Genomic DNA, 26,784 nt, shown 5'->3' with positions numbered 1-26,784 from the left:
GAGGGTTAAAGACATTTATATATTAAAAAAAAATTGTATTTACAGACCATTGCCCAAGCATGAGGCTCTGCAAAGGACAGAAGTCACAACTTCTGTAACCTAAGTGTACAAAGTGCACGTCCACTCCCTTTCTTCTCTCTGCCACAGAAGGGGTGTCTCTATTTCTTTACACCTTTCTACCCCCAAGAGAGTGGGAGTAAGGTCTGGGTCAGAGTGAAGGGGACAAAACTTGTTGAGTACCGGGTTTTCCACAGGCAGGCTTTATGAATGCAAGTTTAGAAGAAAGTAAGAGCAGGAAAAGTATTTTCTTGGTCAATCTGCTCAATGGATTCCCTTGGAAAAAGGAATCTAGGGTCACTGCCCCATGCAGATGAGTGGGAAGGAAAGGTTATTCAGCTATTCACTAAGTTAACTCACAGACCTAATTCAACCACTTCAGCTTTCCCAGGCACATTTGAGTCACTTTCTATTTGCAGCCCCACTGCTCTGGGTTCAAACATGGGCTCCAAAATGGAATCTGATTATCCCAGTCGGAGTGGGAGACAACTCCTGTGCTCCCCAAGCTGTTCACTGAGCAGCTCACATATGGTCCCACGTTGTCTGTGCCAGGCAGCGATGAAAGGTTTTGAACAGCAAACGAAAACAGTGCCAACAGCAGCCCGTTGCCTAAGACCAGCTACCTGATCTACTCCCTCTTTAGAACAGCCAAAAGACAGGCTCTTCTGTAGTACTACCCTCCCTTGTCCTCTCAGATGGTAAGGCAAGTAGAGGTGCTCTTCCAGCACCATCTTGAAGTGACATGTAACAGAACTGGGCCAAGGAGCGTATGGTTAAGAGCCAGGAAAGCTGTACAATCATCCTGCTTGACTACAAAGCAGCAGCATGAATGCAAATGGCCATAAGGAGCAGTGTGCAGGGCAAAAGAGACAGGAGTATACTGTGTAGAAACCTGAAACACAGATGCCAGTGCAGGAAAGAGCAAACAGAATGGACACACAGAATGGACAAGGGACTGAAGCTGAGGAAGACTCACTTCAAGGAGCTGATGTGTAACACATCCCCTATCAGTATGAGGCACTCACAGGCTACACACCATGGTTGCTCCACCTGAGAGAGCTCTCGCTCAGGAAAGGAAATGCTCTAGAGTGCAGGGGCCCAGATGTTGCTTCCTTATTATCTGAACCAGCAAGCTTCTGGGAAACTACTTTACTCCTATCAAGGCATGTTCTTATTCTCTGAAGAATTCCTCCTTTCAGAGTCCCTCCCACCCAGTGTCAAAGTGCTCTGAAGCTGCCCCTTCCAGACAACAGCCCACGTTGCAGCAGCGAGATTCTTCTGAAGGGAGAGTTTTAAGTGCTGTTCAAGTGTACAGACAGTTTGGTTCCCTTTGTTCTTGTGCTACAGTTGTCCTTCATTTTCTTTCCATCCCATGAGTACCACCTTGATTTACTCAGAAAGCATTTACATCTCCGCCAGTCTAGACTAATGAAAGAAAACCTGAGTTTCTCCTGCTCTCTCATAGGATGGGTACTCTATTTTTAACACTGTAGCAGCTTCCTTCTCAACTCCTACTATAATTTGAATTAATCAGCGCCACTCACTGCCTAGTATTAGTGATGAGAATGGGCGTTCACTACTTGAGATGCGCAGATGCTGCTCCCTACATCAATGCATCAAGCCACTGTCAGAAAAGAAAGATACACCTGGGACTGCACAAACTGACAGAAGGCTCTCCCCACTTTAAATGTGGGCAGATTTTGGACATGGCTGAGAAGAGATATTTGGCTCTCTGGAGACCAGAAAGCCAAATAGTCCCAAGTACAAGTAATGCAGTGCCCTTTTGTGGCAGCTACTGGAATTACACATTTATATGAGAGCCCAGATTTTCTGGGGCACATCACAAGTTCCAGTCCCTCCATGGCAGCAGTTCCTACTCCTCTGGTCACCTCTTCAGCGCTCTCCCTCTTCACTTGCAAGGTGCTTGTTGCTGGCTGTAAGAAAAAGCAAAAGACAGAATTTGCCTCAAACTCACTTTTCATCCTGAGAAATTGGCAGAATATGCAACCAGTTCCTTCCCTCCTGGAAGCACTTCAGGAAGATGACTGGACCTGCTTGCTCTCCTCCTGTAGCCTGTACCCTTGCCACACGGGCAAACCTGGCTGCAAACCTACCCTGTGGAAGGAGAAGCAGCCTCACTAGAGCAAACCCAAGAACAACTGTGCTCTGTGATTGTTCTAGCAACAGGGTGCTACTCTCTGATGGACAACTGAGTTAACAGCTTGTCAAGCAAAAGCAAAACAACCAGAGGGCAGCCCACTGTCAAATTGCAGGGCTATGGAATATACAGTCAGCAGCCACCTCCCTCCATAAGCAAGTCCATTTTGCTCATCAAAATGCAGGGAGCAAATGGACTGAGCCTTGCTATCTGCCAAAACAAGGCGGTTTAAGCCAGATCACACTGGGGACTACTCACAGTCATAAACTCTTGCCAGGGACTTCTGGAGCAGGGAGACCTGTCACTTTGGCTCGTTTGAACAGTTCTTCAGTGCACAGCTCTTCTGCTCCCTCGTGTTTGCGCTTTGGAGAAGCCTGATCTGCTTGCGACAGTCTCACTGCTGTAAAGCAAGAAGAGTCATTGCAACAGTTCCCCTGCCTTTAGATCTCATGAGTACACCCTGGCCTAACCTGCCACAGAGGTGGGAGAAAGAGCATGCAGTGTACAAGCACAGACATGCTGCCACAACCTCCTTGAAAACTGCTGAAAGACCTTTGTTAAAAGCAGAATCAAGTCCTGCAGAGCAAACGCAAAAGTATTCTCCTTTGCTGGAGGTCAGCTTCATTACACCTGACTGGCCCTACAGTAATCCTCACTTCTCCCTTAAGTGGCTGCATATGAACCCATACAGGCAATAAAAGGTTCACTTTAATCAACTGTTCTTCAGCCCTTTTAGAAATGAAGGCTTGCTGGGACTTCTGAACAAGCCTAAAGGAAGGTGAATGTGATCTAGGTATTCCTAGCTACACACTCTCTTCTTACTAGAAAAAGATCTCTCCCTCCTCCTGCCCATAGCCTGTAAGTCAACATGAAAACTATCTCAGAAGCACGGAACTCCAGCTCACCTGTACTGGTGCTGCAACCCTGCCCTGAGGCTGACTCTGTAACTGGGCCACTGAGATCTTCCACACATGAAGGGACTGATGCCAGTAAACCTAGAGAAACACAAGAAAATCATAGTTAAGAAACACTTAACCATGGTGGTGGAAGAAACCTTTCACATGGAGACATCTTAGTGATGATCAACCAGTACATCCATATCCCAAAGCAGGATGAGTTCAGAGCTGTGCTCACCCAGTGCTGGCCACAGACACACACAGTGATCCAGAAGCGTATTTATTTAACATTCTTTGCCTAGTTTTTTCCCCACAAAGTGAAGAATGGACCACTGGTGGCACAGGGATGGTGCTGTGCCATCACCACCTCTCAAAACTACTCAGTGCTATCTATTTTAAATCACTACCTTTCCTCCTAGCATTTTATTTCGTATTAAAGAAACAATCTTTTGCAATTATTGGTACTTACAGAGCCCTCTGTAGCGTGACAGCTGCTGGTAGATCTGCTTCATGCGCTCAATGTTCAGTCGACTGGTCTCTGCGTGGTTCACCATGGGTTTAGGGTAGTCCACCCCAATGATGCACTTGGCTGCCTTCTGCACAGACTCTGGGGCATTCCATGGTTCATAGATGTAGCGTGAGGGGAAACCCTTTAGTTTGGGCAGATACCTCCTGTAACACAAGTAAAAAGATGCACAAGCATCACTCGAAGTGCAGCAACGCAGTATTCACAATGCACACAAAGTGCTTATACACCCATCAGCCACTGACCAACTTAGGCTCAGAGATAAAGCAACAGACACATCACTCACTTAACGTAGTCACCACTGGGGTCTGTGCGACGTCCGAAGCCCACAGGGCAGTAGCAGTGGAAGAACTGTTGGAAGAACGCACTGCAGGAAAGCCACATCCAGCTGCCTGCATTCACACTGAAGTCTGCATCCAGCAACAGTTCATCAAATACCTGCAGCAAGGGGAGGAAAAGGCACTGAGAGCTTTCCTACACAGTACTTCGTGGCTGGAGGACCCAAGATGCCAGTTCAAATGGCAGGTGCTGAGCTGTGAGCACAGCCCCTAGGAACCAGAGCAGCAGCAAAAAGGCGATGTGCTGGCTGAAGCCAGTTGGCTGGTTAATACATCTCACTTTATGATGCTTTCACATAGGGAGGCTCTGTCTGCTCACACTGATAAAGTGCTGCCTTATCTCTCATGCAGGTAGAGACTAAATCACTACCTAGTGTTGCAGCAAACCAGGGGTATTGATCCTAACTTGGGAGGCACAACAAAGTGTAAAGCACCAACCACGGGAAACAGGCAGATGCTGCAAAGAGCAAACACCAAAGCAAGAAGCAAGAAGCCCTCTGAAGGTCACAGAGCATACTGCCACTGAGAGGTGGACAGGTTTCAGCAGTAACTTACATCCATGCAGAGCCATTGCACTTTTAGCATCTGACCCTATGATGCACATTTTGCTACGTGCTCCTTTGTCACCTTTGTGACAAGACACCTCTCCCTCCACTTTGTGTAGGGCTGTGTGTACACCGGGTAGGTTCAAGCTGTCTGTCCCTTCAGACGGCCCAAGAGGAGGGTCTTTTACCTCTTTCCTTGAGAGACTCTAGACTCAGATTTCACAGTCATGGAGCATTCCCTGACAGGCACGGTGATGGATTATACAATCCATTTCCATGAGGAAAAAGGTCCAGTCATAAAGTGACACTGAACTTGCAAAGAAAACAGATGGATTGAGAGAACTTTTATAAATTAAAAAAATAACCTAAAAAGCCCCCAGTACCCCAGACCATATTTACCAGTGTGTCCCCGTAACATTTAGTTATGGTTACTGGAGACTCTCGATAGTGTCAGAGCCCCATGGTAGAAGGCAGAAAGAAGTCATGCAGTTGGCAGGCCAAAAGCCTCTTCCACATACGAAGCAAAAGCCATACCTGTGTACCCATCCTTGCAGAGAGTGCCAGGGAGACTTTGTTTTCCATATGGACTCCTGCAAGCCTCTGGAAATGCCAGACTCACCCTGACTCCTGACTCCCAGCTGATCCAGAGGTCGCCCCTGGTCAGGAAGCAGGCCACCGCATGCCTGGCCAGATGATGGATCCAACCTTCCTGTCTCAGTTGGGTCATGATTGCATCGATCCAAGGGAAGCCTGTCTTGCCCTCTGCCCACTTTGCCAAGGCTTCAGGATTCCTGTCCCAGGGGATTTGGATGCAGATGGGGTTCCCCTCCATGCGATCAAACTTTGGGTTGTTTGTGGCTGCTGTGTAGAAAAACTCCCTCCACAGAAGCTGTCCGTACAGAGAGAGGGGTGGTGTGCTGTTCCGCTTCACCTGTGGAGCAGGGAACAAGGTATTCACAAGCAGGGGAGGACTAGCTTTATTAAGCTGTAAAGTAAGCCACCCATGCATTGAAGGTGTAAGCCACCCATAGATTCGTACACAATTCCCAAGTTGTTTACTAACAATTACCATAAAGGAGCTCAATTCCAGATCATCCTTTACGAGAAACCCCAGGTGGTAAAGTCAAGAGTACTGCTTTTAGCTGAGTACACTGACAAGTGACTTGGATGACACAAAACTAACAGGAAAAAGCTCTATTTGGCTCATGACACAAAAATCCAGACTGAAGAACAAGGTACCAGCAGATTTAAGATCTGCTTGACTGTATACAGGAGAATCTCTGTTCCTCACACCCAAGTGCCTCTTCCTTAGTGTCAACAGTAGCCCAACAATCAAACACAAAGGAGGCAACAGCAGCTTCTGCAGCTGTTCTGTCACAGTCTGGGAACCAGCACCATGCTACCTATGCTCACATCCAAGCTGCTCTTCAGTTGAACCTCTTGTCTTACCTTCTTATACAGCTCCCAGAGACGATAGTAAAACAAGCGGCAGGACAAGCAGCCAAAACGCAGGTAGGGACTGAGTCCTGTCGGGCTGGCCAGCAAGGAATTGGCATTCATCCTTGGTCTTTCGTAATTTGCAACCCATGCCTAGACACAGTCAGGAGAAATAAGCCAAAAAATCCCACATTCTGGGGACACTGCTAAGGGCAGGCCTCTGTGCAGGTGGTGAGGCCACTTAGGTCTGACAGCAGGTCTCTTCTATTCACCTCCAACCACTGCTGGGAGAGATCTCAAGTGGGCAGTCCCAAACCCTACACCCTTTTCAAGACATGCAAGACCTTTGCTCCACGATCCAAACCAGTTACTTTGGCCAAGAAAAGGATTAAGCTTGCTTTGTATTCAGGAGGTAATAACCCTGAGAGCTCCTAGGGATACAAGCTAACACAGTTGTTTACGTTTAGGTACCTCTACCTCATTTCACACCTTTAAAATTCAGACCTTTTTGTGGAGCATTATGTTGACAGTTTACGCCCTTTTCAGCATAAGAATTTATACTTTGATTTCTACAACTGCCACCAAGCCACTCAACATTAAAAAGATACAAACTTCTTAAAATTGAGCTGGGTCATCTTTTTATTACTTTGAAACCATTTGCCTTGTGTGTTATAATCAAGAACATGTGCCCCACAGAAAACATGTGAGTATTTCATCAAGGGGCTCAAGTAATGCCAGCCAGTGTGACAACACATTAACAGGCTGATGTACAAGGGGAAGGCTCACTTTCATAAGCATGTACTTGCACTAATCCCTCAGCTACAGACAAAACAAGATGGTGTGCAGCAGGGACTGAGCAACTTACAAGAGTTTCCAAGTTTGCAGTCCTCTAAAGGAAACTGAGGGGCAGAAACAAGTTAAAAATCCTCTGTGCTTCAAACAGCAGCATAACTAATATACAGATCTACTTCTTGGGGTCTGAGGAAGCCCAGGAGCTCCCTGATCCACACACCACAAGATCACAGGAGTGCTCCAACAATACCAAACACTCCTCCCAGAGGTGAATGCTGTGACCATTGCTAGAAGAGCAGGGAAACAGAGTTATGGCCAATGCTCAACATGTTCCATTTGGAGGCACAGGCTGCAGGAATCATCACTTAAGTAACAGGGATTACCTTTCTTTCCAAGTGTTTATCCAGCCGTGCTAAGGCTTCTGTCTCCCCTCCTTGCCAAACTGCAGGGGCAAGACCATCCGTAGGAAAGCCTGAGAGAAAGAACTTGGTTAAGATTCAAAGCCATGCCTGACATAGGGTATAGATGGAATTAAGCAATGATAACAGCAAGATACTACATACTGCAGTTGCCTAACATGGCTTGCCTGCTGCTGTAGTCCTTGTATAGCAGAAAAATCACGTGGGTCAAGGAGAGAACCTGCTCAAGCCAGGACTCTCTGTGCTGTGTCAGCACTTACCCACAGGGCTCTGCTCCAAAGGCCAGAGCAGCTGGCAAAGGAACATCTGATCCACAGCTCTGCCTTACAAAATACCTTGCCATGGACACCAGCAACTCACTAGGTAGTCTGGCTGCTCCTGGTGAGGGTTTTACTCTGCTGGACGCTGGTGCTGGGGAAGCCTGGGGAAGTGCTGAAGAACTGACGAAAAGGGAAAGCAATAATGCAGTTTCCTTGCACTGCTCTATGCTGAAAGAGGAGCCTCCCCTGGCAGCAAGCACAGCCATGTAAGGTTGCAGGCAGTCTCATGTTAGACCAGACAATAAAGAAAGCAGATCTACTCAGCACTGCAACCTTAGGATACTCCTGCTGTGAGGCCCCCTGCTTTCACATGACTGCTGAAACTGTGCCCTAAGGTACAAGGTGATACCTATAAAGCTGGTACGGAGCCTCCAGTCACACACATGCAGACAGTATCCTGCATTAATCTTTTCTTCCCTTGCATTTAGATTCCGTGACACAGGCCTTGAATTCTTCATCCCTGGATCTCTATTCACCCTCCTCCAAGAAAGATACAGCATAAGGCATAGCAGGATGAATGAAAGAAGTTTCTGCCATAATCCTTTGTCTTGCTAAGCAACCAAATTGGTGCTGCCTGGCAATAACTAAATGAAATTATCAAAGCCTGGTACATAGTTAGTTTACATCTTCAGAGGACATGAGACACTGATACAGCAGTTACATGCTCAGTATAGCAGAGAACATAAGGACAGATACAGGGTTTCAAAGCAATGCTAAAGGGACAGCGATCTGTTTTCATAAGGTCCAGCACTCATTAAGCCGCTTCTATGGCTACAGGCAGCCCAGGTCAGATGAGAACACTGGAGCTGTCCTGGGCACAGAAACAGTTCCACTAGATCCCAGTTTCAGCAGGCAGTTAACCCTTGCCTTGCCTTCTGACACATACCCAGCTCTTCCAGGGATGGGACCCCATACACATCGTCATGGTTCTCCTGGATGTCCACTTTACATGTCTCCATCTGCTGGCTTATTACAGTGCTCACCGGCTTCTTCGGGAGCTCCATGCGGCTAATGATGGCCTGGAAACGCTTGTAGGTGAGGGGTGGCTTGTGGCCATTCAGCTCAATTATTCTGGAGACAAAATAAGCATTACAGCCTAATACCACAGAATACACAAGGAAATGGCAGCCAAACTCCATCCCACTTTCACTCTGGATATAGAAATCCTTATACACCTACCTTCCACTTGATGCATCCCTCGAAGGGATATTAAAACCAACCAACCAAAACCTCAAAACACAGCAGAAAACAAACCCTCCACATTTTAATTCATCTCCATGGGGAAAAACACACCAAAACACCTCCAGCTAAATCAGGTTTAGCCTCGTATTTTTCTTCCAGAGCTCCTCATCAGACCCCTGTATGAAATCTCAGTCTGACTACTGCGTTTATGTCTCCTCAAGCAAATCCCAGACCTGCATCTGCTCCCCTGACACCTTGTGATGTCCTAACATGATCCTGACCTTACTTCCCCCCATCTGACATGAGAAGTCCCAGCCTGTTTTAGTGATCCCTCCTTCCACCTATGTCCGATGAGACAAATCCCAGTTTGCGTCATTCCTCTCTCCCAGTGATTAGAGAAATCCTTCCCCACGCCAGAAGGTCACGAGCAGACCTGTCTCTTGCTATTCCCCAGTGTCAGATCATGCTACTGGAAAAGACAGCCATAGTTCCCCATTCCTCTATTTCAACTAACCATCTACAGTCTGCTAGTGCCATGCAGTCTCATTTATCCTGAGACAGAGAGCTTTGAGAAGCCCCCTGGGCCAGGTAAGTGAAAGATGTCCTTTTGAGCACGCTCTCCTGCAGGGAGAGGAAGGAGTTAACAGCAAAGCAGACAGCACAGGGCTCGCCAGCATTACATAAAGCCGAGACAGCCAAACCCACAGCTCACACGGGAGCTGCAGCAGAGCAGCCTTCCCCACCCATTACAGTCAACAGCTTATGCAAGGGGCCGGGCTTAAAGCCGAGTGGTTCGCCCGACGCCATGTGCGCTCCCTGCCCCCCAGCACCGCACGTGTAGCGAGGAGGAGCGACATGCCGGTCCCTAGAGCACCGGCAGCCCACCCCGGCACCGCTGGGGCCGCCGCCTCCAGCCGCCTCCGGGCGGCCGAGGGAAGGGAAACGAGCCGGTGAACGGGCAGCGCAGCCGCAAGCACTGAACCTGAACCCTCCTGCAGCTCCATCCCATTTTCCTGCTTATAAATTGTAAACACCGGGACAAAAGGATGCCGAGGAAAAGGGCAATCAGGATGGCTGGTTTCTGCATCTTCACTATGAGGGTGCTGAGGCGCTGGCACAGGGTGCCCAGAGAAGCTGTGGCTGCCCCATCCCTGGCAGTGCTCAAGGCCAGGTTGGATGGGGCTTGGAGCAACCTGCTCCAGTGGAAGGTGTCCCTGCCCGTGTGGCAGGGGGTTGGAGCTGGATGAGCTTTAGGGTCCCTCCAACACAAACCAGTCTGTGATTCTATACCAGTCTATGATGTGCACTGTACGGTTTCAGTGCCAGGCTAGACAATCAATCACAGCATGGGCACAGCACACTCTGTCTTCTGTACAAATATTTGTCCAAGGAACCCCCCAGTTAGCAGTCCTTTCCTTTCTCCTACTGTCCTTCTACTGCAGGCAGTACAATCTCACACGACTTTCTCTGATGGCAGAAAAAGGGAGGTGCTTCCCCAGGATTTAATACTCCCATTTCATCTGTCTCTCCCTGTGCAACCCATAGACTACATGTGGCAGTTATTCTGCTAGTTTTCCTGAAGCAGAACAGAGAAGACCAGAATCACTGTCATACAGAACCTAACCTTTTTAACGCTGGTGAGCACACATGAAACCAGCCGTGCAACCAGGCTAGCAATACACTGCCGAGCACTATCTGACGGTTGTGCCTTGATGCTTGAAGTTATGAGGGTCTTTCTGACTATCAGTCACACTTTACCTCAAGAAAGCAGGCAACCAAAACTTGACCAAACGTAGTCTGGATTACAGGGTATCCTAAAGTCCTACCTGTGACAGCAGTGTTTGTGGAGTCTGAATGTGCCACCTCATAGGTGCCAGCTTCTATCTCTCATCTCCATGGCAGTGACTCAGTGGAATTGCTATAGGGCTAGGGAAAGCTGCTTGCTTCAAAACCCTGACACCCGAGCTCGATCGCAAATGACAGGTCTGGGTTCTTGCAGGGGACTGAACGTGCTCCTCCCTGCTTCCTTGCATGAGGGAGAGCCGGCTGCCAGCACTCGGCAAGCAGGCTGCTCAACAACGCGCCCCACTACCAATTCACACAGCTTACGCAATTGCTGTGATCTAAATCCTTGCTCCAGAGAGCTCGTGTAGGGCTACGTGTATATAAGACAAAGGGTATTTCTACAGATTCAAAGAGAAAGATGGAGAGATATCCAAGAGATATTCTATTCAACAGGCGCTGGGTAAAGGACAAACAACTCGACTTCAACAGCATCACACACATGAGCAGAGGAGAGATGAAATTACTTGATGATGGGGTAAGTATCAGCACAGGGAAAAAACACCTGACACCAGATCACCATGCCAGACACGAGGATAACGAGATCTGGCAGGCACAGGTTTGACTTAACCTCCTTAGGTGGCAACAAACCATGTTTTTGGCATAGTATAATTATGAACTGCAGAACCTCCAAGGTCTGCACACTTCCCCAGTTCCTTCAAATTACTACATACTCCTATAAAAATGTATGTAACTACTATTTCAGCCTTAGGCTACAATATTTGAGGGAAAGCTGCTCCTGATGCATACTACAAACACACAAGCTTTAAGTGCTCTTTTCTGCCCTAAACCTCTTCCCCTGAATAACTCAGGCCTGCCCAGGATTACAGAAACCACAGTGCTGACAGTCAACAAGCAGGCTACAGGAGGAGAAAACAGGCTGATACAAAGAAGAGACAAAGCAACCTGTCAGCTGTTGTCAGATAGAATGATTGTCAAGTAAAGGCTTTGAGCTTGGTAAGCTGATAACGCAAGAGATTATCTTTCTTGTCTGATTTCTACAATCTGAACATCAATAATCTTGACTGGAAATGCCTAGATTTTCTTAGGAGCATTTTTCAGCACTGATGCTGATTTTCTATATCCCTCTTGTTTGGGTGAAGAGGAGGGGAAAGATGCTCTGATTATCACACAGCTATGATGGCACTGCAACAAGGAGCATATTGTAATCTTCCTACTTTCTTTCCTGGTCAAATTCACAACTTAACTGAACAGGCTCTTTGTTTAAAAGGAGCTGGTACTGGGAATACACTGCAGGGGACAAGAGACGGACTGCTGGGATCATTTATGTTGAAGTGAAAGATTAGTCTAAACTGTTTAAAACCAGGTCTGAAAATCTCATGGGAAATTTGATCAAAGAAAGATGAGAAGAAGGATGCTAGCACCAGGTTACTAATTATGCCAGAAAACCAGTAGGGTGTGCAGAGGGACAACACATACCATGAGTTAGAAGACTAACGACTGGAGGGTGATATACCCTGCGAGAGGCTTCCAGGGGAAATACAATATTAGAACTGTATTACCACCTGCTGGGAAATCTCAAGAGATGCCAAGAACCAGGAAATGTCAGAGTTAACTGGAGATTTCAACTGCCTCTGCACAGGCTGGGTAGCTGTCACACCCTGCCGCCTGCCAAAAACCAGGGAACAATTGGTTAAGAACCCACAGCGAAAGGCAATTCATGATTTGGTCTTTGGCAGTGCTAAAGTATAAGTGAAAATGGTAGTTATCACCTGCCTGTTCTATCCGTGACTGCAGCTTGCATCAATAAAACAGCCTTCCAGGAGCAGCAATGACTTTAAATTCAAGAGGAGAATTGCATAAAAATGAGGCAGGCTGCTAAGCAAAAAGAACAAGCTGAGACATAAAACGCTGACAGGCAACATGAAGATGGTTTGAGGATGATGTTAGGCGGAAAAATATTCAACAATTGCACACAAAAAGATTTCAGAAAGATCACAAGAGTCAAAACCATTAGAGAACAGCATCAGCAAAGATAACAGAAGGTAAAATCCTTCAGAAAAATGAAGGCCAGGTAAAGATAGACAAACCCCAAGCTTCGGTATGTTAAATTAAAAACCACAAAAGCCGCTTCTTTCCATCTCCCAGCTCACAGCAAAGTGTGAGAAGCCTCTTAAAAAAAGCCTAAGTAGTTAAAAAATAAAATCCCTTTCCAGACACTCAGGATATTTATAGGGCCAAGAGAAGATCAAGTCATAAAAAAAAGCAGTCTCTGTAACAGCACATCAAAAAACCTGCATTTATTTTTACATGTGTATTCATTACGGACGCATTCAGGGAGGTTACAACTCAATCGTTTAAAGGAAAATTTATCAGGAGATGTCACAGACTGGTAGGCTTGGAAGAAATTAATTCTATGAGAAAAAGGATTCTATGATTCTATTCTAATTGCTACAAGGGAAAGCTATGCTTGAACAGCAACAGATTGCCAGGAGCAGCAAGCATTCACCCAAGAGCTGTAAAGGACATCAAGAAATACCCAAACTAATAGCTGCTGCATGGAACACTTGCCTTAAAACTGAATACAACAAGGAAAAAAGAAGAGCAAATATGACTCCAGATTTAAAAAGCATTTCAAGGCATCAGAGGGATGACACAATAGCGATTCTGGTATGTGCATTAGGCAGAGGGGTAGAAAATACTAATGGAATCAGTGAATGCATGGGTATATGCAATATGCTGGAGGGTTAATTTGGCCTTGATAAAAGAAGTCATGCCTCAAAATTTGGTAGTGACATTTGAGCTTGGGGAAAGGCAGATTCAGCTGATATCCTCTACTTGGATTTTCAGAAACCATCTGACTAGAGCCCTCACTGAAAATTATTAAAGAAACCCTGATAAATATGGATAAAGCAAAAGGTCCCTGCAGACAGGAAATTCTTTGAGATACAGAAGGAGAAACCCTACACAGAGCTGAGCAGGCGCTTGTGCTGCTCAACATTATTCATAAAATAGCTGTGAAGGGACAAAAAAAAGAGGCGGCTGATAAAAGTTTACTGACGCAATAAGCTATCTTGCATAGTTAAAGATGAACACCACATGACCAGCTCTCAAAAATATCAGATGAAATGCACTGTTGGTCATGTTGTTTCTCCATATGCACAGCTATGCAATCTCAAATAGCTATGTGTGCTCTGGAAGGAAGCCCTAAGACAACAGTTTAGTGTTTAACAGCACTCAGAAAAAACGTAAAGAATGCTGGTGACTATTAGGAGAAGACAGGAAACATTATAGGACTATAAAAATCCATGCTGCTCCTGCAGTTTGAATGCTAGTTGCTCTCCAGCTCCAGAAATACCCAGATGTATGAAGGTGACAAAACTTAGAAGAGATATGGAAGATTTCTTAGAAGAGAAATTCCACCTGAAAACTTAAGTAAACTAGGATAATCCAAGTTGGAAAAGACAAGGATGACATGAGGAAGGATGTGAGGGGCACTGACACTGAAGAGATGAGGATGTAATAAGCATTCAAGAGGTCTCTTCCAAGGCAAAATGAGAAAGCAGTGTCTGTTCATGAGACAGGCTCAAGAAGAATCCCCACACTCCAAAGACAAGCATTTCCACACAGCATATGCTAACTGCAAAGCTCCTTCCCATGGGAAACTGGGGATGTTAAAGGAGGAAATCTACATTCAGCATTACCGACACAAGTCATATGCCTCCGCCACCCAAAAAAAACCAAGCAACCTGTAAGAACAGTACTGAAACATGGTTGAAGTTAAGCATACGTTAGTCTTAGCTGAAAGACTGTTCACTCTTTAAGGAGATCACAGCTATATGGAGATTGTATTTTATATAGGTAAATATATAAAGCTCAACATAAAGGCAAGGCTCCCCCACAGCAAATACACAACAAAGACAAGGCATTCATGTTTTAAAATATGGTAAGTTTGCCCCAATCTACCTTGTTCTATTCCTTCCAGCTGTCCTGGCATGTCCATCAATTAAAAGCCCTGCTTTCATAACCTGTTTGAGACAAAAGCTCAACTATCTTTAACAAAAGACAGCAAAAACCAGCAGTCCACAGAGTGAGGACATGCTCAAGGAGAGCAATCAACAGGACACAACTTAAAAGCCTGTTAAGTAGAGAGTTTAATAAGCTCGAGGAAACACCATCCTGTATATTCACGTCACTGCCAGCATTTTAACGTGCTCTAATCAAATGCGCAAGTGCGCAGAGTAATCCTGTTGACACCTTCTAGGTTCACACAGGGTGACAGTGATCAACATGGATAATGAAGAGACTGGTCTTCACAGATATGACAATCCCAGCCTAGCCCAGACAGCACCTCTGCCCTTGCTCTCCCTTTACCTGTCCAGGTCGTAGAGGGTGTGGGAGTTCTCTATCACCACCTCCACGCCAGCCTCCTTGGCCAGTTTGATGATAGCTGCATCTCTCTCCTTACCGAATGGCTCTGAGTCGTATTCAAAGGTGAGACGAGTGACTCCCCATTCCTGCAAGAAACACAAGGCACAGAGCTGACAAACAAGACTCTTTGTGACCAGCACAATTACAAATGAGGGTTTCAGAATTCCTGGACAGTCTGGAAGCTTAGAGAAGGTTCCTGTGAGGACCAGCAATCTGGAGTTGAGATAACCAAAGAGTCAACAATTTTATCAGCTCTAGCAAGCACCACATCAGCCATGCAAATTCCTACCTCAGGTGTAAAGCACCTAAAGGAGGTTCAAGTTCTTCTCTATTAATGTTCTTAGGTTACAGCTCAGTCCTCAAGCCTAACACCACCTATTTTGTTACACATGCTGTCCAAAAGTAACCCTACCATCAGATTCAAGCACTTGCAGAGAAAGCCTTTCAGAGAACAAGTTCCACCCAAAACCCCATATCATAGAATCATAGAATAGTTAGGGTTGGAAAGGACCTTAAGATCACCTAGTTCCAACCCCCCTGCCATGGGCAGGGACACCCCACACTAAACCATGGCACCCAAGGCCTCATCCAACCTGGCCTTGAACACCGCCAAGGATGGATGAAACCAATATGCTCTAATTTTTTTCCAATGTCTCTTTAAAGCAATCATATAATAGAGGACCAATGTCCAACCCAAACAGCAAAAAACCAAAGGTAGTGGCAAATACAGGGCAAAGGATGGCAACTGAGGGAACCTTTCTGGTCATCACAGTAGAGTATGATAATGCAATTCAGTTCTGCCTTTGGGGGGTTATTTTACTCTAGCCAAGCCATGCACCTGTCCTGTATCTTCATGCCTTTAACAGATCTCTCACAGAATACACGAAACAAGCCTTACGAAATAGCATCCAGGCTTTTTCAGAGCATAGTTTGCTCTCAAGGACTATGGCCTAGTTTTTCTCAGAAAATGAATCCTATGAGAAGAGGTTTAATGGTTTCCACAGTGACGCTCCTGAGACATCCATCAAGCAGAGCAGCAGCCCACAGATCTGTTTAGCAAACACTTTAGTCAAACACATCCAGAAATCTACAGAGACACTTAAAAAAACCCTCACAAAACCAAGTTCCAAACCACATTCTCCAAGTGAGACAGTCTAAGTCACCTCTACATATACAGGACAGTCTTTTTCACTTCGGAACCAGACACAAAACACAAAGAACAGATGTGATTAGCTCATTAAAGACCATTAGAAAGTAATGCAAAAGACAGGGAAGGGAATTTGGAAGCAGAAAACTGTACAAATTCCCTTCTTTTCTAAGCTTTTAGATTCAATCCTAAAATTAGTATTAGGAAGGACAGAGAACTGAACCAGTTATGTACTGAATGTACATCTCAAGAGAGGTCCTCCACTCCTTTTTCAAACTAAGAGCGTGACACTATCCATAACTCAGAGCAGGGGCGAAACAAACACGTTCCAGGCCCTGCCCTGCTCCTATGTGATTTAACAGCTTCATTTTAGACTTTTCTTTCTTCTATAAGAAAGACAGTATCAGCTAGAAGGCTTGGAAAAGACAGCTTTGGTCTTGAAGAAACACACATTACTGTCTTGAAAGAAAGGAATGGAATAAAAAAGCCCTCAACCATTTAAGGCTAGCAGAGATTTTAGGTACGAATACAAAACTTTAAATTCAGGTATTTCCCACACTTTAGAGAAGCCCACCACTCTGTGTGTGACAGCACAGAACAACCATGAAGAAAACAGTAAGCTGTATGACAGTAAATTGCTGCAGATATACAAAAGAACAGCCATGACTGACTTGTCTGTTAGTATCTAGCCTAGAGCAAAGCAAAACTGTAGGGAAAGAAACACCCACCAAAGGGACTGTGGGCAAACTTTAGGGAACAAATGACTCTTTCTTTGATAGAAGAGGTAAAATTACAGATGTTTGTTCAGAGGAAGGGAGACAAAAAGCCTCTACAAAGGTTAACACAGAGGTAACAAGCACAATTCTCATGGTATCCACACAGAGGAGTGCTTTTGCAGCAACTGCTATTGCCAACATAGCTCAAGCTACTGGCAGCAAGAGCAGAAATTATATTAGATCTAAGTGTTGCATTACCACACGTGACATAACTCTCCTCTCCAAAACAGCTGACAGTAAGACATGAGCTGCTGCTACTTCACTGTTCAGTGCAACAGCTCTGAAGAGGCTTGAATCCCCATGAAAGCCATACTTTTCCCACATAATAGCATAACACCTTCACAACCTCCTTTTCTCTGTTAGAGCACATCCAAGATATTCATTAACTCACTTGCCCCAGAAAACAGACTGCAGCAAAAAGCAAGTCTGGCAGATTCCACAAACATCTCTCCAAACCTCTGATTCTGCCAACTACTTTTTGTTCTTTGACCAAAGTGAGCTTTTTTCTCTATCAAAGTTTTAATTATCCTGTGAATACCTTAAACTAATATAAGGGGGGCATGAATTGCTACAAGCCAGAACTTATTTGCAGATCAAAAAGCAACCCAGACACTGAAAAGGCTAAAAGCAGCACAGAGTTTGTGTCATGTGTTAAGATGCAAAGCCAAAATAAGTATCAGTGCCCCTTCTGACCTGCTCAGTCCGATTCCCCTCCCCAGTACTGCCTTCCTCCCAGAAACACACATCACAACCATTTACAGCTGGAGGTTATAGATTTAAGTTTGTTTTCTTCTCAGCAGCTGGTATATAGCAGCTGACACTAGTTTTGGTGACACTAGTTCTGTCAACCATATGTAAGGTAAGTCCACACAACAAATCTAAATCTCAAGACTCTTATGAACTATTTAGCTTTGTTGCTCCAGTAAAGATGCTGTCAAAAAGCTTCAAAGACAATGGAAAATTCAGTCTTAGAGCAGGACAGAGAAAAATGATACTGCTTGAGGAACCTTAATATTCAAGGAGATGCTCTGGCCAGCCCTGTCTCTCATAATCTGCAGCACTGACACTTCAGAAATGTATCCCACTAATACATTATTGATCACTGAAGTCACTGCATATTCATTGTCCTAAATGGTACATCAGCAGGGAGCCTGGACCCAAGCTGTATTTTGCTGCTTTGCTGACCAGACTGCAGCCTTGAACAGAAGAAGAAAAGGAAGTCAGCTAACATAAAAGCTTCTGAATTTTGAAATTTTAACACAAAGCCCTATTTGTAACTCACAGATCAATATATTTTTTTCAGTTGTCTGTAAAGGTGTGTTGTCACAGCAGCCTTCACAAAGCAAGAGCTGCAGAGGAAAATACCCAGTACGAGAGAAGCTCTCAACATAGAGGAGTGGCAGCTCTGTGAGACCTCACTTATGAAGATGAAGATCACCGTCCAAAAAGAGAAGCTCAAGCATGCTAATATTAGGTTATACTCTACTACTAAATTTCTTTGCAAGCCTGAGTTCAAGAGTGTATCTGGCTCCCAAGCCTGACCCTTATGCTAGTTGTAGATAGCTGTAGTTGAAGAGATTTGTTATAGTGAAGATGTGTTATAGTTAAGAATTAGTTACAGTCAAAGAGAAGCTGAGGGGATCTCCAACAGCTAGCAAATCATTAGAGTGAAAACAAGGATAGCACCAGGACGTAAGTTTTTCTTCACTATGCTCCAGAAAATTATTCTCTTACTTTAAAGAGTCTTGGGAAGACATCTGTTGGCTGCCCTCGCACAACAAACAAGCGAGAGTTGAGTTTCCTTAAACTGTTGTCCAAATCTTCCAGAGACTGGAGCAGAAATCTGCAGAGGAGAAACAAGAGCAGTTAGTGTAAAGACAAAAGACGATAATGTGGATGGAACTCCAGCAAATCTGCATCACCAATCAAACTGGAAGTTAGGACAAGAAACAGAACAACAATTCATATTGATCCTGGTGTCTACTGACTGCTATGAGACTGCAGCACCAGCCAGCTCCCAGCCATTCATGTGCATGTTCTGCTTGTACAGATACAGATTTCCAGGATTTCCTTTTTCCTGCAACCCCCTTCCCATGTTCTCTCTCCGAGCTGGCAGCATCCCCCACCAGCTGCTCTCCCCACATAATGACATGGCAAAATGCATAAACCATATAATTCCCTACAGTATTTTCTCTCACTGGTTTTGTTCTGGAGCGGGAGGGATTTTGCACAATAAGTAGATGCTGGCACACTACTGCTCCAAAAAGTAATTAATTATTACAAGAACTGTGCAAGTTTTACAGTTCTCAGTACAAATACACAATGTCACAGCAGAGAAATGTACACTCCTAGCTCATCAGCAGCACAAGACTGAGCATCAGGATATCCCAAGGCAAGATTTATCTGTACTTAAGAGTTGCTGCAAACAGAACTGCATTTTGTCTTCCACCATGAAGACATAAAGATGAGAGAGTATGCAAAGATACCAATCTATTCCCTTCCCCCTCCCCTCATAAACTGTAAAAAAGCATTTAAGTGATTTTTGCATTTAATGGTGTGTCTTACTGATCTCCCACTATGCTATAAAACATCAAATGTGTAGTCATTGCTTTCACAGTCACATCACCGGATCTACACCATAAGGTCACTTTGTTTTGTCTAATGCTGCAAAAGACACCAGCTCTAAAACTTCAGTCTCTGTGAGAGCACGTGGCACTGCTGGCAAACTCACAACCCTCTGTGAGCTGCCAGCCTCCACCTCCTCCCCCCATTCCATGCCCACTCTGCAGCGTGACCTGCAAGACATGAGTATCTGCATCAGCTCCCTTAAGACCACACGCAGCTAAGGAAAGCTAAGCTACAACTGCCCTGCAAAGTGGATTCTTTCTCTCTCCTCAGCTGCACTGCCAGTAACATAAACTGCAAGCTTTGAGACAGAACAAGCTCCCTCTCCATATCCTGAGGGAGAAAAGGACACGGGGCTCATGGAAAGAAGAGCCCACTGTAACAGTACAGAAGACTCAGAACCACTTCTGGGTAACCTAAACAAACCACTCCCTTACCCTCAGCCCGTTTTCCATCTATTAAACAGGAATAGCAACTTCCCAAGGTGTTCTAAAAATTAAACAAGGATTCATCCTATACGAATAAATAATAAGGGAATTTCAACATTTCTGGGAGCTGGGTAAAACACCAACCGCTGCTTTAGGTGCATGGACCTCTGAATGCAAGGAACTGCATTAAAAAAATAAACAGAAAAACAAAGTCAAAGCTCTCAATGGGAACCAGTGGAACTCCAGTAAATGTAAGTAACTTGGCAATGTTTTTGCCTAAAGCCAGTGGTGCTAATTTCTGACATGTGCAGCAGGCACACTTCCAAGAAAACCTTATTCTTAAAAACTTCACCTGCTCACCTATTACATGACTACAACATAAATAACATCTACTTCCCTCCCTATGGAATGTTGGTGGAAACAAACAAGGATTAAATGGATCAGGAATGAATCTTCTGGGAGCACACTGCTTTGGTTGTTCCAAATGAGGGCAGCTAGCAACAACAGCAGCACTTGAGAGGCTCTGTCTGCTGCTGCCTATAGAAAGCCTGGTCTGTGCAAAAATCACTTCATGCTCCCAGCATATTAGGCTGTAACAGAATCCAGAGTTTTCTGTAATCTGAACATCTACACCGTGGTCATTTCTGCACATTTACAGTTTTTAAGCCATCCTCTGATGAGGGTTCTAGAAATGCTTAAATCACCCCCACTATTTCATTCCTTAAGGTAAAACTGTGGTGCACAGCAGAGGCAGTCAGTTACAACTACAGCTTCCCTAACGCCCAGCCACCGTGATATTTCAAAGAGCACTTGTAGCCAGGTGGTTGTCCTGTCCGCTACCCCTGATTGGGGCAGGAGAGGGCAGGGGGAGATCCTGCTTCGTTTGTATGCAGGGAAGCCTTTCAGAGGAAAATCCCTTCCTGGATTGGGTTTCCAAACATTCAGAAAGCCGAGACTTGGCACAACAGCATTATGTAATGCGACTGGCTCTCCGTACACGAGGTTTTGCTCTGCACAGACGTGACTCAAGTACTAACAGCTTCATCTCCACTTCCCCAGCAGCAGCCAAAGTGCATTCCCGTAAAAAACCCAAAGAGGGACTGGAGGAAGGCAGGCGTGCACACACGCCTATCCGCGCTCAGCAGCCAAAGGGCAGAGGGAAGCAGTGGGGCTGTAACACAGCTCTGAGGATCCTTTGCGCTTGCCTTTAAATGCAGGGAAAAGCATTTTCTAAAGCTAAGCGGCCATCGGTTGCAGAATGGTTTGTGTTGCAAGGGACCTTAAAGCTCATTCAGTTCCAACCCCCTGCCATGGGCAGGGACACTTTCCACTAGAGCAGGTTGCTGCAAGCCCCGTCCAACCTGGCATGAACACTGCCAGGGATGGGGCAGCCACAGCTTCTCTGGGCACTCTGTGCCAGCACCTTAGCACCCTCATAGGGCAGCAATACATGGACTGGCCCGGGCGAGGCTCCCGCTGCGGCCTCACCGACACGGCCCACACCCCTGAAAGCGCTCCGCCAGCCGCGGGAGCCCTCCCCACCGCCGGTCCCGCCCGCACCCAGCCCATCCCGTCCTCCTCAGTCCCCACCCGCGGCCTGAGGGCCGGGAGCCACCTCAGCTCACTCACCGCCAGCGGTTGATGCCCACAGCGGAGGAGGCGGCGAACCACGGGTCCAAGATATAGATGCAGCGGAGGGACGCGGCGTCCCGCAGAGCTTCCTGCAGCGCCGGGTTGTCGTGCAGCCGCAGCCCGCGGCGGAACCAATGCACCGAGCGACACCGGCCCGGAGCCGGGCCCAGCGCGGCAGCCGCCATCACCGTCGCCGACTGCAGCCGCGGCACCTCGAGTCTGCTCCGCCCCTTCGCGCTGATTGGCTGAGTTGGCGTACGCCAACTCAGCCAATCAGCGCGAAGGGGGAAGGACGGACGGAGACGTAATGGCACTTTGCCGCCCCCCAGCGGCCGCGCCTCCCCTGTCCCCATCCCTCTGGCGACAGAGGCTCAACCGTGTCTCCCATCCTCATCAGCTCCAGAGACCCCCGGCTTTATTAAGCAAGTTTGGCCAGTACAGCAGTGATAATGTCCTTTCCCATTAAAAACCTTATAATTCAAGGACTTTTAAACAGGGGAAACTCAGGTTAGATATCAGGAAGAAGTTCTTTACTGTGAGGGTGGTGGGGCACTGGAACAGGTTGCCCAAAGAAGTGGTAAATGCTCCACCCCTGGCAGTGTTCAAGGCCAGGTTGGACAGGTCTAGTGTGAGGCACCCCTACTCACGGCAAAGGGTTGCAACTGCATGATCTTAAGCTCCTTTCCAACCCTAACCATTCTGTGAGTCTATGACTCCAAATGGCAGCCTGCATTGAAAAGGAGATGGTACCTGTTGTCATGAAGCCTGGAGCAGGAGGCCACCAGAGTTAGACAGGAACATATTCTGTGTTCTTCTGTAGGAGTGGCCAGACATCACATGCAAGGTATGGTATGTCACATAGGATCCACAGGATAGAGTAAGAAGCAGTCACATCAACCACCCAGGATCGATACCCAAATAACCCTTTAAATATAAAAGGGTTTAAAAAGTTGGTACAACAGTATAGAACATCGCTGCTGACCTGTTATCAGAAATCACAGCACAGCATAACCTCAAGTGGCACTTGCACGGGACCAGATGCGGGGCAGAGATTTCTACAGAAGTACCTGTTCAGCAGCAAGTTTCAGGTAAAGGGAGTAATGCAGCTGAGCAAAAGATGTTACAGCTGAAGGATTCACTCAACTGGCCACAGCAGGGTGTTTAAAAGGAACAAGCCAGAAGACAAATTGCAAACACCACAGGAGACTCAAAGTAGATATGGACAAGTTCCCCAAAACAAACCTAATAACAACCCCATTTTCAAACACAAACCTACCCCCTACAGAGAGATTAAAAAGGACAAGTGTTGTGAACCCCATTAACTGGGATCCCCACCCCACAGAAGCAAGCGCTTCAGAGTAACTTTCCCCCTCCTGCTGGGCACTGGAAGAGGCAGAGTCTAAGCTTGCTCCTCCCTGAGAAAGGCCACTAGAGAGGGCATGCTCTCCCTTCATGGGACATGGTGCAAAGAGAATGAGAAGTTCCATTCCTGATTCTCAGCATGATTTCCTGAAATAAGAAACCAAGTGGAGAGAAACACAGAAGAAACCTCAGCAGGATGTGATACTGACTCTTTGAAAAGGAGACTTGGAGGCACTGCTGCTGGTTGGGCTTGTATAGAACCAGAAGGGAGTGAATTTCCCATCCCTTGCACTGAATGGGGCAACAAGAAGAATGACTGTTGCCAATCCTTTTACAGCAGAACAGATTACTGGAGTCTACCTACAACAGCCTGGCTACCTGCCTCTTCCTTAGGTGGAGGTTCAGGATTTTATAGCTTCAGACTGCATTCATTCAATTAATTCTAAAATCCCAAATACACAAAGCTCCCATCTGAGTGTCTGCTACAAGCCCACCCTCCTCCAGAGATGCAAATTGCCCAGAGTAGGTCAATAGCAACATCCATTTTAGAAAACGATCACAAAAAAGATTGCTGTCTACAACACATGCTCTCCCCAACTCTGATACAGGGTGAGATCCCACGGATAAAACTTGATCCAGTCAGGTCCTTGGCTCTGGTTCCTGACACAGCTCCCTGTACACTTGGCAGGTGATTTTTCTTCCTGCTCCTTGCTCTTCTTCTCCCCAGGAGGAAAGGACCACGAAAGGGTAACCTTCCGGGCACAGAAATGGAGGTGCAGGAGCTGCCTACACACCAGTCTCATTTCTTTCACTGCTTTTGACGTTAGGATCTTCTTGTACCTTTCTCATCTCCAGCCCTTTCACCCATGTGTAGGCAAAGGAGCCCCCCAGAACCATCAAGTTACTCGTCCACCACAAGAAGCTCTTTGTCTCCTCAAAGTAGATTACAGCCAGCACTGTTTGGGCACAGGCCTTGGCTGTTCCAGACACGTTGTGGGTGAGTGGGCTCGTGAACTTAATCTGAAGTCCAGTCACATAACCAATGGCAAAGCCAAACACTCCCCCCAGGATCATTATTCCCCAAAAACTGGGACTCCCCAGCTTGTCGAAGTGGTAGAGAGTGCGGAATTCTCCCAGTAGCAACATGAGGGGGAAAAACAGGACGCAAGCATTGACATTGTTGTAGAAGGTCAGGCGCCAGATGCTACCATCCACCACAGGCAGCACTTTCTTGGTGTAGATGGCATTGAGTGAGACACACAGGCTTGCCAAGATCCCAAAGAATATACCTGTCCATGACAGAGTGCCCTCTGCTCCTTCCTGGTCAACACCCAGCCAGAAGCCACCTGCAACCAAAAAACATGAATAATCAGGCATCATCTGAACAACTGCTGAAGGACTCAAAACATAGCAATTCATCACCTACCTTACACTGAACAACCACAACCACAAGCACAGACAGGCTTAAGGGTTTCCCCTTTCTATTAAGTGAACCCACAAAGTGTCATAACTAGTGTCTTGGGAAGATTTATTTTGGGAGCATGATTTATTTAGGGTAATTTACTGTGCTATCATTCAGTCTCAGAGGACTGATTCTCACACTGAGCAGGCAGCATGAATTTAGCAGCTATTATTCCAAAGAGCCAGGAATTAAAGCTACTCACAGGCTATAGGTAATTTTTAGGAGATTTTTTTTATTTGAAAAGGCAGCAAACTGACACATAGCAAAAAATAATCCTCAAGGTTTAAGAAAAAAAGGCCTCACAGGCTTTGCTGTGCTGTTAACGGGAAGGAAAAGATAAGTCAGAAAAGAAGATGGAAAGATAGTAAACACACAGATGTAATATTAAGAAGCTCGATAAAAAAAAGATCACAAGGGAGAAACTGAGTGCAATATCTTCAACACATTAAACTTTGATGGGTAATGCACTCTTTAACAACCTCCAGAATAGGAGCTACAGGCTTTGCATCTTCAGGGCAGAGGAGACCTCTCCCCATCCAGATCATAAACAAAACGTAAAAAGGGAGATGAGCTACTGAAGGAGCACAGCACTGCCTTTCCATTAGCTGCTTCATGTTGGAGGCCATCTGTGAAGTTGCCTGCAAAGTGGCTAATGTGCTTTAAACTAAGCCCAACTACAAATGGGTTTGATGCACGGACAAGAAGGGCTTTTTGTCAGGCCACAGAGGATGCTTGACTGTGCTGTCACACGCATACACGCAATGCTCTCATTGCAAACAATGGAGCCAGGGGTCAAAATCTTAGAGAAACCCCATAAGGCTGGCAGATACCATAGTCCTGGGCAATACCTGAACACAAAACTAGCTGGAGTCAATTGCTGGCATCACTTGGGTGAACCTCTTCTATGAAGAGATTCTCTTGTCTTATTTCCATCCAAGTCCATCTGCCTGTCTGAGTACCAAAGTGAACACATGTCCACCTGGACTGAAGTCAACATTTCACCACTCTTGGCATCTAAATAACCCTTCAATGGAAAGCAACTTTTGGCATTACCCATGCCTCTGGAACAAAACACTTTGAAGCAGTTCCCGTTAAGCCAGTCAGTGCCCCACCCAACACCCTAACCACACAACCAGATCTTCTGGTGGTATTTTACACTTGGCTTGATCGGGTAACCTTTATCACAATGCATTCAGCCTGTTTGAATTGTGTGGCTCCACTGTATTGTTCTGATGTTTTTCTGGTGGCACTCACTGATTGTTACAGAAGTTAACAAACAAGCACTTGAGAACAGGGAGAAATGCACCTGCTGTTTCATGGCCTTAGGAGGAGCAGTGGGGAAGGGAAGGCAAGTTAAACTTCATTAGAGAGCAGACAGGTTTTAGTGCTCAAAGGAAAAAGGGAGCCATGGTCAAAGGAAGAGTAATTCCCCTTCTTTATGAGTCACCTAGATGTTCCACACACGCAAACTGGGTTGCCAGAGGCAGCACAAAGCACAAGCCCTGAGCTACCCCACCTCAGGGAGCTGCCATGCAGGGCAGGATGGCTTCCCAAGGGGAAGACACTTCACTTCCATCTCTCTCTGAAGCCATCAGCAGTGTGGGTGCAGCCCCCTCCCGCTCCCCCTCACCTATGATGACTCCGCAGGCCAGGAGGGCGTAGAGGGAGGTGGTCTGCTTGAGGAGCAGGTAGGAGAGCAGCACGTTGAACACGGTGGTGAGGGAGCGCCCCACGTTGTAGAAAGCCACACCGACATGCTTGAGGCAGAGGTTGTTGGAGGTGACCATGCCGATGAAGACGATGGAGAGGGGCAGCACGCTGCGGGACACTTTGGGGTCGAGGCGGAGGGTGGGCAGGCTCGAGCAGGGGGGCCCGCAGGCCGCCCCCAGGCTGAGGCCCAGGCAGAGGGCGGCCGTGAGGGCGCACTGGAAGAAGGTGACGAAGAGGGGCGCGTCGAGGCGCAGCGAGGGGCTGTCCAGCAGGTACTTGTTGAGGAACACCATGGCGATGGAGGTGAACCAGTACAGGCACACCACCACGGCGATACGCAGGGCTCGCAGCACGAACGGCGTCCGCAGGCCTTCGCCGTCCTCCTCCGCCGGCAGCAGCGGGTCGGCGGCGCTACCGCCGCCGCCGCCCAGCGCCATCCGCAGGATCCCCGTCCGCGTCCTGGGCATGGCGGGCGCGGGTCGCCAGTGACGGCCCTTGGCCCTCCCCCGCCCAGGTCCCTCCGCCGCCGGCCCCGCTCACCCGGCACCGCCGGCGGCCCCGCGCTTCCCGGAGCGCCGCGGCCCCGCCCGCCGCCCTTTATTCACGCCCCGCGGGCGCCGCTCGGCGCCTGCCCGCCCGCGTCGCCATGTCGGGGGAGGGCCCGGCCCGGCCCACTCGGGCCCGGCCATGGAAGCGTGGCGGGGCCTGGTGTGGGTGACAACCGGGGCGGTTCAGCGG

General features: G+C 47.0%; 2 protein-coding genes across 3 annotated transcripts; both read right to left on the bottom strand.

The window, feature by feature from the left end:
* On the bottom strand, positions 1-21,756 carry CRY2 (cryptochrome circadian regulator 2). Its single transcript, XM_080617338.1, has 12 exons — positions 21,510-21,756; positions 18,562-18,670; positions 14,848-14,990; positions 8,375-8,559; positions 7,133-7,221; positions 5,970-6,110; positions 5,140-5,451; positions 3,924-4,075; positions 3,581-3,783; positions 3,121-3,210; positions 2,474-2,615; positions 1-1,991 (listed from the first exon to the last, which is right to left on the bottom strand). The coding sequence occupies exons 1-11, from the start codon at positions 21,695-21,697 to the stop codon at positions 2,476-2,478; spliced, it is 1,752 nt and encodes a 583-aa protein (XP_080473464.1). The 5' UTR covers positions 21,698-21,756; the 3' UTR covers positions 1-1,991; positions 2,474-2,475.
* Positions 21,757-21,947: 191 nt separating this feature from the next.
* On the bottom strand, positions 21,948-26,583 carry SLC35C1 (solute carrier family 35 member C1). 2 transcript variants are annotated; one of them, XM_080619626.1, is made up of 3 exons: positions 25,967-26,583; positions 23,715-24,220; positions 21,948-22,436 (listed from the first exon to the last, which is right to left on the bottom strand). In XM_080619626.1, the coding sequence occupies exons 1-3, from the start codon at positions 26,511-26,513 to the stop codon at positions 22,401-22,403; spliced, it is 1,089 nt and encodes a 362-aa protein (XP_080475752.1). In that variant the 5' UTR covers positions 26,514-26,583; the 3' UTR covers positions 21,948-22,400. The 2 variants fall into 2 exon arrangements, with proteins under 2 accessions (XP_080475752.1, XP_080475751.1); XM_080619625.1 differs by having other exon boundaries at positions 22,300-24,220.
* Positions 26,584-26,784: the final 201 nt, after the last annotated feature.

Source organism: Psittacula echo, assembly GCF_963264785.1.
Source record: "Psittacula echo genome assembly, chromosome: 5".
Classification (NCBI taxonomy): Eukaryota; Metazoa; Chordata; class Aves; order Psittaciformes; family Psittacidae; genus Psittacula; species Psittacula echo.
Note: the sequence above shows the minus strand (reverse complement) of the source record. Positions and strands in the feature narration are given on the sequence as shown.

Bases quoted from the DNA above. Each gene is read 5' to 3' on its own strand.
- SLC35C1 (XM_080619625.1), bottom strand. From the start codon at position 26,513: ATGCCCAGGACGCGGACGGGGATCCTGCGGATGGCGCTGGGCGGCGGC. The intron at 24,221-25,966 runs GTGAGGGGGAGC...TTTTGGTTGCAG, and splicing joins GGCCTGCGGAGTCATCATAG to GTGGCTTCTGGCTGGGTGTT.
- CRY2 (XM_080617338.1), bottom strand. From the start codon at position 21,697: ATGGCGGCTGCCGCGCTGGGCCCGGCTCCGGGCCGGTGTCGCTCGGTG. The intron at 7,222-8,374 runs GTATGTGTCAGA...TCTTTCTCTCAG, and splicing joins CCCATCCCTGGAAGAGCTGG to GCTTTCCTACGGATGGTCTT. The intron at 4,076-5,139 runs GTGAGTCTGGCA...CCCTTGCTGCAG, and splicing joins GCTGGGAGTCAGGAGTCAGG to GTATTTGATGAACTGTTGCT.